The 11138-nt window shown below is 43.8% G+C and overlaps 1 protein-coding gene across 1 annotated transcript; it reads right to left on the reverse strand.

Moving 5' to 3' along the window:
• Positions 1–1000: 1000 nt before the first annotated feature.
• On the reverse strand, positions 1001–4052 carry LOC125891848 (tubulin alpha-1A chain-like). The gene is given in 5 exon segments (XM_049581415.1): positions 1001–2194; positions 2197–2344; positions 2458–2606; positions 2706–2928; positions 3912–4052. Coding segments are annotated over 5 exon segments (1353 nt in total). The 5' UTR covers positions 3915–4052; the 3' UTR covers positions 1001–1364.
• Between the last annotated feature and the right edge of the window lie 7086 nt (positions 4053–11138).

Here is an 11138-nt window from a genome sequence, read left to right on the forward strand (position 1 = left end):
TGGCCTGGGATCATCTTGGGGTCCCCCAAGAGGAGCTGGAAAGCTAGATGGACGTCTGGGGTGCTTTGCTTTGCCTGCTGCCCCTGCGACCCGTCCCCAGATAAGCAGACGAAAATGGATGGGTGGATGGATAGATGTTTTTTTTTACTACAGTCAGAGTGCCTCGGATACATCTGTGGACTGCCTGCCTGTGCCATGGACATTAACACTGAGTGAGCTGGTCAGTTATTTTTATCCTTATGTCACATGAAAATGAACTGATTCACACAAGGATTATGATTACGATTCCATCCATCTTCTAACCGCTTCATCCTCTTGAGGGTCGCGGGGGGGCTGGAGCCTATCCCAGCTGACATTGGGTGAGAGGCAGGGTACACCCTGGACAGGTCGCCAGACTATCGCAGGGCTGACACATAGAGACAGACAACCATTCACGCTCACATTCACACCTACGGACAATTTAGAGTCACCAATTAACCTGCATGTCTTTGGACTGTGGGAGGAAGCTGGAGTGCCTGGAGAGAACCCACGCTGACACGGGGAGAACATGCAAACTTTTTAATTCAACATGCTAGAGGGGTATTTTGAGCATATTTGAATGCATACAGCATATATTATTTAATGTACAATCACTGTCTTGTAGAGGAAGATCCCTCGGACTCTCCAAAATAAGTTCAGGCCTTGAATTTCCTCAGTTCGTAGAAACTGGCCCCTGGACTCCTGACATTTTACAATAGTGGCCCCTGGACAAAGCAAGTTGAATATCCCTGGTTTTTCTCACAGACTAATGAGTTTGAATACACACTAATGACAGAAAAAGGAAACACTAAGAGGAACATTTTTGTCTCCATACAGGTCAGATGCTGATATGTAATGCTTTTGGTTGTGTACTACTAGTTTCCTTATCTTATCACATCAAATTGACTTAAATCCAGACTAAGGGTTATTTTTTATTCTTAAACCAAAAGAAAGAAAGAAAGAAAGAGACATCACAGACAACTTCATATGTCACAGGAATTTTATTTGTAACAGAGCCAAACTGACATTTTTGGTTCATTTAGTCAGAATATCCAAACTTTATAGAGAAACGTTTCTTTTTGGAATGCCATTAATTTTAAGCAATTGCTTCCCATTTAGTGTTTTATGTCCCTTTAAATACTCCTCTTCCTAACCCTTGGAAGGGTCATCTCCAACCTTAAAACCTGCTCATGTCCTCTCTGGCCTTTCCTGTTTTATTAACTTAACATCCAAATTGACATTTTCAGGAGTTTTATTCTGAATAGACAAACATTTCTTTATGGAATGTGTTTAAGGACAGTTGGAATCAATTGTTTCATATTTATCTAGTGCCTTATTGTCCCTTTTTAATACTCCTCTCCCTCCTCCTCTCCCTCACCCTCGATGGAGTCAACTCCAACCTCCTCATAATCCTTCTCCAGAGCTGCCATGTCCTCTCTGGCCTCAGAGAACTCTCCCTCCTCCATACCCTCACCCACATACCAGTGAACAAAGGCACGCTTAGCGTACATCAGATCAAACTTGTGGTCCAGCCGAGCCCAGGCCTCTGCAATAGCAGTGGTGTTGCTCAGCATGCACACAGCCCTCTGGACCTTGGCCAGGTCTCCACCAGGAACTACAGTGGGTGGCTGGTAGTTGATGCCCACCTTGAAACCAGTGGGGCACCAGTCCACAAACTGGATGGTGCGCTTGGTTTTAATGGTGGCGATGGCAGCATTGACATCTTTGGGCACCACATCACCACGATACAAAAGGCAACAAGCCATGTATTTGCCGTGGCGAGGGTCACATTTCACCATCTGGTTGGCTGGCTCGAAGCAGGCGTTGGTGATTTCTGATACTGAGAGCTGCTCATGGTAAGCCTTCTCAGCAGAGATGACAGGGGCATAGGTGGCCAGAGGGAAGTGGATACGGGGATATGGCACCAAGTTGGTCTGGAACTCTGTCAGATCAACATTGAGGGCGCCATCGAAACGAAGGGACGCAGTGATGGAGGACACAATCTGACCAATTAGCCTGTTCAGGTTGGTGTAAGTGGGACGCTCGATATCGAGGTTCCTGCGGCAGATATCATAGATGGCCTCGTTATCTACCATGAAGGCACAGTCAGAGTGCTCCAGGGTGGTGTGGGTGGTCAGGATGGAGTTGTAGGGCTCCACCACAGCGGTGGACACCTGGGAGCTGGGTAGATGGAGAACTCCAGCTTGGACTTCTTGCCGTAGTCCACGGACAGACGCTCCATCAGCAGGGAGGTGAAACCAGAGCCGGTGCCACCTCCGAAGCTGTGGAAAACCAGGAAGCCCTGAAGGCCGGTGCACTGGTCAGCCTGAGGACACAGAGGGAGACACACTGATCACATATGAAATACAGTTATGTCATTTAATTTCATGTTTTAGAGCAGAATGAGGAATGGATCCCTCCTGATATCAAGTTACCCACCAGTTTGCGGATCCTGTCCAGCACCAGGTCGATGATCTCTTTGCCAATGGTGTAGTGTCCACGGGCATAGTTGTTGGCAGCATCCTCCTTGCCAGTGATCAGCTGCTCAGGGTGGAACAGCTGGCGGTAGGTCCCAGTGCGCACCTCATCTGAAGAGACAAAAATATGGAACCAGTTATTTTACACTGTTCAGATATGTCACTTCAGTTCACCTAAATTAATGATCAGCCAGAAGAGACGACACTTACCGATGACAGTGGGCTCCAGGTCGACAAAAACAGCTCTGGGGACGTGCTTTCCAGCTCCAGTCTCACTGAAGAAGGTGTTGAAGGAATCGTCTCCTCCGCCGATGGTCTTGTCACTGGGCATCTGTCCGTCCGGCTGGATCCCATGTTCCAGGCAGTAAAGCTCCCAGCAGGCATTGCCAATCTGGACACCAGCCTGACCGACGTGGATGGAGATACACTCACGCTGTGGGGAAGAAAACACCAGAGATTAGTTTATTGTGTGCAGTTATTTAGACACAAGCCAATATTTCAGAAAAGAATGAATTAATTTCACTTTTATGGCCATTAAAATAGATTTATCATCATTAAATCAAGCAGGCTTTTAGATTGAGATTTGCCATCATTCAAAATCAAACTTAAGTGCACATGTTAGAGGAAAGTGTTGCTGAAAGTATAAATGTAATCCTTGTTTCAGTTTCATTGGGAATTTAATCAGCAGCGGTCTAGCTGTGTCTGGAACGCCGTTGCTATGCGACAAGCCCATCACTCTAGCAACTGATGACGTATGATGGAATTTGAATGTGCAAGTAAACCGTTAACCCTGAATAAAGTTCAGTCTGGGAACACTTAATGTAAAATAACAGCCAGTTTACCGTAACAACAGGAGATAAAGATCCCTTTTGACCCGCACCAGCGCCGGTAGCCATCACGGGGGCCACTCAGCAGTGTCCATTACTAACCTAGCATGAATTTTTAATGTCATGCGCCATGCTGACAGTGCACTTAATCCATTTGCCCACAGGACAGGCTGTGTCTGGGTGTGGGACATGTGATGACGAGCCTCCACCCTAACGGACAGTGCTCATACTGGGGCTTTAGGGAGGATAAACCACTGCAGAGAGTCGGCGGTTGGACCGGAGCCTTCATTATTCATTCAGACCACACTGCCATCTGATGAAAACCTCTTTTGTTCAGTCTGCCCGCCACGTAACGTTAGCAAGCTGCTCCCCGCCCAAAGCATCGCCTGAACATCTCCATCACCAAACCTCATTTTATAAATGGCTAATTAAAGAATATTCTGCTAAAAAAAAAGTCACTTTAAACCTTTTTAGAAAACCTCAAGCTTGTTCCCAGTTTTCCATTAATGTCACCGTCCTCTCCCGCCCTCCTCACACCCCCAAAAAACCCTCAAATATGCCTTAATATCAAAGTTTTAAAAGTTCCTACCATTTTGTTCTGTTGTAGTAGCAGTGGAGGGTTGAAGCTCCGAGACAGGGAATCTTACAATTCGACAGTTATGGGGTCGATGTAAGAGATAATGGCGAACATGAGTGATGGATAGCGGTATATATACAAGTGCAGCGCCTGCGCCGGTGCTTGCTGTGCTGCCATTGGTCAACCCCCCCGTCAATCTAACGTTCCGAGGCTGTCCGCGGCTTCCCATTGGCTGAGCGGCTGTCTGGCTTCGCAGACCGCCTCCAAAACCACACCCGGGTCCCGTCATTGTGCCGCAAGCATGGCGCCTCTTATTGTGGGGAGGAAAATGCTGCTTCATCTCCAGCATGCTGGTACCACACAGGCCCAGTCTGACAGACAGTAAACAGATAGTCCTCATTTTTAACAAATAAATCCAACATAAAAACAGAACAGATAAGATAAGATATAATTTTATTTATGTATTTATAATAGAATAGAATAGAGTAGTATTTTAGGACATTATTGCTTTGATATTTAGGCTTCATACACAATAGAGATGACTGACACCTGCCCTTACAAAATCAGCCAGGCACTCAATTCAATTTTATTTAAAGCCCAATATCACAAATCACAGTTTGCCTCAGAGGGCTTTACAGCATTCTACATCATGTCTTTGGACCCTTGCAGCAGATAAGGAAAAACTCCCCCAATAAACCCTTTAACAGGGAAAAATCAGAACAGATCAACATAATAAATTTACAGTGATCCATATGACAAAATGATACAATAGCTATGATAATACTGATTTTAGAAGTAATATAATAACTGTATTTTGGTAGCATATATGTTATAAGTAAATATGAGAGTATTTTGTATGTGACAATAATGATCATATGTGTTCAAAAAAGCTATACAAACCTTACACAAAGACTGGGATGCTGGTTTAATGTGTTATTGTGAACCCCATGTCTGAGGACAATATCCAGAAATATGCATCTGCAGTTCATTCAAAATGTCATAATTGTTTAAACCATATTTCCAGGTACAAAAAAAGTCCAGCCTGTATGTTTAGTTATATTTTGGTGCATTTTTGCAGACCATGTGTCCTCTCTGGCCTCCTACCTGTTACCTATCATGCACTTTATCAATAATTCCACATATTATTTATTTATTTCCTTTTTCATTCCCAGTATTCATATTTTATCTTCAGTCTATCACTGATAAAAGAGGTCAGACTGCCTTGTCAGAGATGAGGGACATGTAGGCCAACAGAGACATCCACAGACGCCCAACCCCCAGCCCTCCTCCCAAGATTTAACCGTTGCTAGGAAATGAATAACGGAGTTGCCTGGATACAGCCTGGTATCCACATAGACTGCCTTTATCTGGCAGTCACATGACCCAGCTTAAATGGCAGCATTAACGGGCTGCAGTGCAGCTGCCTCTGTGGGGGGATGTGAGGCGCCTCGGCCACCTCTTCTGCAAAAAAATATTTCACCCTGATCTTGGGGGGAATACACTTCCTCTTGTCTAGTGGTGCATGTGTCCTCTTCGTCTCATAAAACTGATGACAATTAAAAAAAGAATAAACCCAACAACAACAAAATACTCTAAGATTGGCATGTTGATGCTGGGGTGTGGCCCCTGCAACACAAAGATGCATGGCATCGATGTGGGTCAGCTCTTTTGTTCAGGCAGTTGTTCCCATAAAACCTCATTCTTCCTATAGAGACAGTAATGTAACTGGATGTGCGTAGCAGCTCTGTTTGTGTTAAACATTCAACTTTCAATAAGAAAGACCATAAATTATTCGTCAGTGGACCTGAAGAAAAGAAAAGCAAAGTAACAGACAGTTAAGCCGCTTGGTTGCTAACAACAAAGGCAGCTCTATGACAACAGTTGTGCCAGAGGCAGACATGATACCTCTTTGAATGGGAGGCAGCTTAAAATAACCCAGTTTGGGGTGCAAAGTCAAGAGAAACTGATCTCAGTTCATGGTGACTGCAGCCACTAGCAAGATTTAGCCTTTTTGGGTGAATCATTTCGGACACCATCAAATCAATTTTTTCATTGTAGTTTTGTTCCAGTATATCTGGCTTCCGATGCCTTTCAGTCAAAGTCATTTGTGAGACTTTCAGACACTGAGCCAACTGATCAGATTTATTGATTATGAAATAAGGAGTCATTTTATATCTTTAAAAAGAGCTATGCCATCAGTGGTGGAAAGTAAGTAAGCAGGCTACATTTATTTGTTGTAACAATTTTGAGTTACTTGTACTTTGAGTATTTCCTTTTTCTGCAACTTTATACTTCTACAACACGACAGTTCATAGGCATATATATTGCTTTTACTCAGCTACATTTATGTGATAACTTTAGTGACTTTGCAGATCTGGATTGTAACATCCATCCATCCATTTTCATCCACTTATCCGGGGTCAGGTCGCAGGGGTAGCAGGCCAAGCAAAGCTCCCTGGATTTCCCTCTCCCCAGCAATGATTTCCAGTTCCTCCTGGGGGACCTTGTGGCGTTCCCAGGCCAGATGAGATATGTAGTCCCTCCAGCATGTTCTGGCTCTTCTTCGGGGCCTAGATGGATCACTACATCGAAAGCTTCGCCTTCCAGTTCTTCACCACAACTGTCCGGTACACTGCAGAGGCCACACCAAACCGCCGATCCATCTCATGCTCCGTTCTAACCTCTCTCATGAACAAAACCCCAAGATACTTGAACTCCCTCGCTTGAGGCAGTAACTCTCTCTCAACCCAGAGGGAACAATCCACTGGTTTCAGGCAGAGAAACCACGGCCTCAGATTTGGAGGTGCTGACTCTCATCCCAGAGATGCAATTCTGAGGTTCCCAAACCAGACCCCTTCCTCCCCCCACACTCCTTACAACATATTATCAACTGATAAATGATTATGTATGTTATAGATTAAGCTACCCAGTAGTATATGAAGTGATTAAAAGTAGCTCCACCAGTTGCAACCTTAAAGTGACCAGCCAGTGACCATCAGTCATTGCAGACTTTCAAATCTTATATCAAAATGTAGCTGAGTCCTTTGTCTGTTAATCAGAAGTAACACTTTCTTAATATCTCAAACATAGAGCTCTTTTTTATTTTTATTTTTGACACTCAAAAACTGTAATGTTACCCTTACTAAAAAGTAGGTGACAAATATTCTAACATAGTAGATGAATGCAGGTGAAGAATACAAACATTTTCATGTCACATTTTTGTTTCGGTGACCTTTAAAGCACCAGTGTGCCGAACGACCCCTGTAGCCAACCAACCAAGACGTCAGCGGTCAGTTTAAATCTGTGTGTGTTGCTGTTCATGACTCAGCTTTATTTCTTAATTGCCTCTTTCATCCTTGTTCCTGCTGGTCGATAATGCGCTATTTCCTGTTCCTCTACACATGCATTCACCCTCTCTTTCTCTGTCTTTACTCTGTGTGCCATCATACTGACATGATACAAGACTAGCTGATTAACTGTCACATCTAGATCTATGAATAAATGGTTTAATTGATTGTCTATTAGATGTAGGTGTGTATCTGTGTTTCCATGTTCTAGCATACTGTAGTGTGACCTATGTGTGTGTCTTACTGTGTGCTTTTAAATACATTTTTTACAGGGCTGTAACCACCTATTTATCACTAGGGGGATCATTGCCAATCAAAACCTTCTGTAATCCAGGGTGCCCAGTAGCTCCACTGGTAGTGCAGGTACCCCATGTACCGAGGCAACCTGGTCTCACTCCAAAGTCATCGAAATACAGAGCATGGGCGTGACTTGCGGCGTCAGACACTGACGAAAAAAGCTGTCCTTTTACGTTGGTATGATACACGGCCGGTTGCCATTATAGTTTAATGGCACCCGGCAGTGTCGGGGGAACTGCAGCAGGACAAGAAGGAAAGTTAAGGCAGCAAAAGTCCAAATAATGTGGGTGGGAGGGGACTTTCACCCAGGAGAGTGGTGTTTGTGTCCTGTAAGATTCTAAAGCCAAACCTTGTTCTTTTTTCCTAAACCCAACCACGTGCATTTGTTGTTGGAGGAAAATTGTCACAGTGCGTTTATTTTGAAGGAGACTATATGTAAACGGTAAATTTCCTGTGAAAACAGAAGTGTATTTAGAAAGAAGACAATGCATATAACAGGCAGAACTTGACACGGCGTCCCAGAACGTCAACAACCAACACATCCAGGGTACCTTGCACGTCGTATCTGGACGTGGAAAGTCAATGACCAAATGTCGATATGTGACGGGACGGAGTGAGAATGTGTTGACTAAAAGTTTCTTTACTCGTTTCACTCGAACGTGCACACATTTGCTCTGCAGTTGCTGTGTGCCTATCATAGTTCTGCATCCTGTTGGTCTATGTCACTATGCAATTCCCCGCCAAAGCGCTTGGGGGCACGGCGTTCTTTAATATACCTACCTAGACTCTGTGACGTCTATGGTCATTGCTTGTTCATTGTTTGTTTATCTTCTGGCGTTGCTCTAGTCACAGTGAAGATGGCGACTGAGAGAGAAAGACTGTTGCTGCAGCTCAAAATGACTGACATTTAACAACAAATGATCCTATTACATTTTTACATCCATTTTTTAATCAAAACTCCAAACACAACCCATCACAATGGAGACTTTTGAAAATGGCGGTGTTGTGGTATTGCAGCAGGAAGTGAAACCTTGCAAAATGCCAGAAATTATGTAGTTTGAAGGACCAATCATAGCTGCGTTGGGTCTGCGTTGCCTCGACACGTGGTTACAGTTTTTTGGAGGTGCAAAACCCTCTGCATCATAGGTATGCAGAAGCATAAACCTTGCTTAAGGCTTTGTCCTTGCTGGAGTGGTTCAGGTTAAATTCCATCCTGCAGCCCTTTTTGCTGCATGTCATCCTCATTTTTAGAAACCAGCTAAACTGACAATTTTACAGCATTTTGAAACAAAAATCTTTGATCAGGAGTTCTTAAAATTTTGATGCCTGGGTGCCATTTGAGGGAGCAAGCATGTGAATAAGAGCCGCAGTGGAAAAGTGCTCGCACTATGACTTTTTAATGACATACTCACTCTTAACAAAAACTAAAACAGATGACATTGTTATAACCCACATAACACTCATATTACTTTGTAGTTTTCCACTTTTAATATACTTGAAAACAAGAGAGACAGTCCAGTATTTGACATTGATTGTCCCCATGGTCAAGCAATGACTTCTTGCACAAACCACACACAGAACTGCAATACACCACAATATTAGAGCCAGTAGTAATAGTATTAATGGCATTTTTTTAGGTTTATTATGATAAGGATTACATTTGCTGATGATTGTTTCCGACAGTGGTGCATGGTGGCCTTTTATAGCATAGCAATTATTTTCTTTATATTTTTTTTTATCAATATATTGGGGGAACTTTTGAACACATTCGAATATTGTGGGGGATGTCCCCCCTAATATATATCATAATTACAGCCTGGCATGTTTATAACAAGTACTGTCAACATATGAACTGAGAATCACCACAGAGGGCAGAAGCTGAGAGAAAGTCTGGGAAGTTAAAAAGTCTTTGAATGATCATAAATCACAACATTTTATTCATAGCTAATGTGTTTCTTTAAACATGTATATCAGTTTGTGTGGCCACTAACCACATGGACCTTCAGAGCAGTATTCCTGTGAGGTTCTGCCCCTCCCTTGTAACCTCACACCAGTCAAACTAAATATATCAAGATTCAAATCTTTCGGTGTCTTTGCTCATTAATTGAAGTGAGTAAGGATGATCTGAACGTCTTCAGCTAACGGCACCTGCATCAAAACACTCAACGTGAAGCCTCAGCTGTGACAGATGGAAAATATGCTTTGTCACTTTGGTGGGTATCATATTCCCTCTGTGCAGGAGGCAGTGCGGTCAGTTTCACGCCATGAAGGACCACTCCCATCTCTCTAGCATTCCCATCCTCCCTCTCTCCTCTTGGTGTGCAGCTGCTCAGACGCTCCCTGTGTCACAGCTGCTGGGGAGGAGGAGGAGGAGGAGGCGGAGGAGGAGGAGGCGGAGTGGAGAATGTTCTAGAAGTCCTGGCTGAGAGCCATGCCTGCTTCCTGTCCTTCTCTTTCATCCCCTGCAGTTCACATTGAGTACAGCAACAACAAAAAGCCGGTTGTAAATGATACATCCACAGTTTCCTGCTGAATAAATGTTGACTCCCACATTATGGCGGACGCTCTGACAGAGAGCAAAGTTTTGAATTCATACAGCATTACAGATTTTGATTTGGAAGATGCAGGCTGATTATGTTAGAAGTGTTATGCAAGCTTCTGTTCAAATGGCTGTAATCCTCTGCCGGATCCAAGACAGCTTAAAGAGCAGGGATTTAATGTTGTAACAACAGGAGTCACAGCGAGAACAAAGACCTCACACACATATTAAGTGCTTCAGTGCAGCCATTCTGCAACACAATGTGCAGTTCAGGCAATTTCAGTTCCTCAAACAAGACAGACCCAGAGGAAGCAGACCCCATCGTCAGTCCAGCTGAACACCACACACACACACACACACACACAGACACACAGAGACACAGGCTGACATGCAGCCACGTGATCGGCCCACTGAATGACATCATTGCAGAGAATCTGGGACAAAGAGGGAGGAGAGCTGGAGAGCTGGCATGCCGGGCAGATACCATGGCAGGCCTCAGCATCAACATGGACGCCCGGCTGATTGCAGCTCGAGTGGGATGGAGGCTCCTGCAGCAGAAGCACTCAGCCATTTTGTCTCATTAATTATGTATCAGGTGCAGCGAAAAGAAAAGCCACTGATTTTTTTTTTTTTAACACAGAATTTCCTTACATGCACCAGAACATTACTGGCTTTGTACTGATTGCAGATTGCCACACCTACATGACACATATGCAGCCCTTCCTCATCCCTCTGCATGCATAATAAATGTGCTTTGTCTGAACATGAATGACCTTTAATTCCTGCACACAAAAATATGGATTGCAACAAGGGTTAATGCTAAAAAAAGTGTCATCATATCATTTTTTTTATTCCTAATCACACCAAAATACAAAACACACCCTGTGAACAATATAAATCTCACTGCAGTGCACTTTAAGAGCAGGTTTCACACTGATTATTCTGTATGCAAAATCCAGAATAGCTCGCTTTAAACATCAATACCAAATGGTGCTTGCATGGGTGGTAGTTAAACCTTTTTTTTTTGGCCACAGTGCACAGAAGCAAATCCCCTTC

This window comes from Epinephelus fuscoguttatus, linkage group LG7 (assembly GCF_011397635.1).
Source record: "Epinephelus fuscoguttatus linkage group LG7, E.fuscoguttatus.final_Chr_v1".
Classification (NCBI taxonomy): Eukaryota; Metazoa; Chordata; class Actinopteri; order Perciformes; family Serranidae; genus Epinephelus; species Epinephelus fuscoguttatus.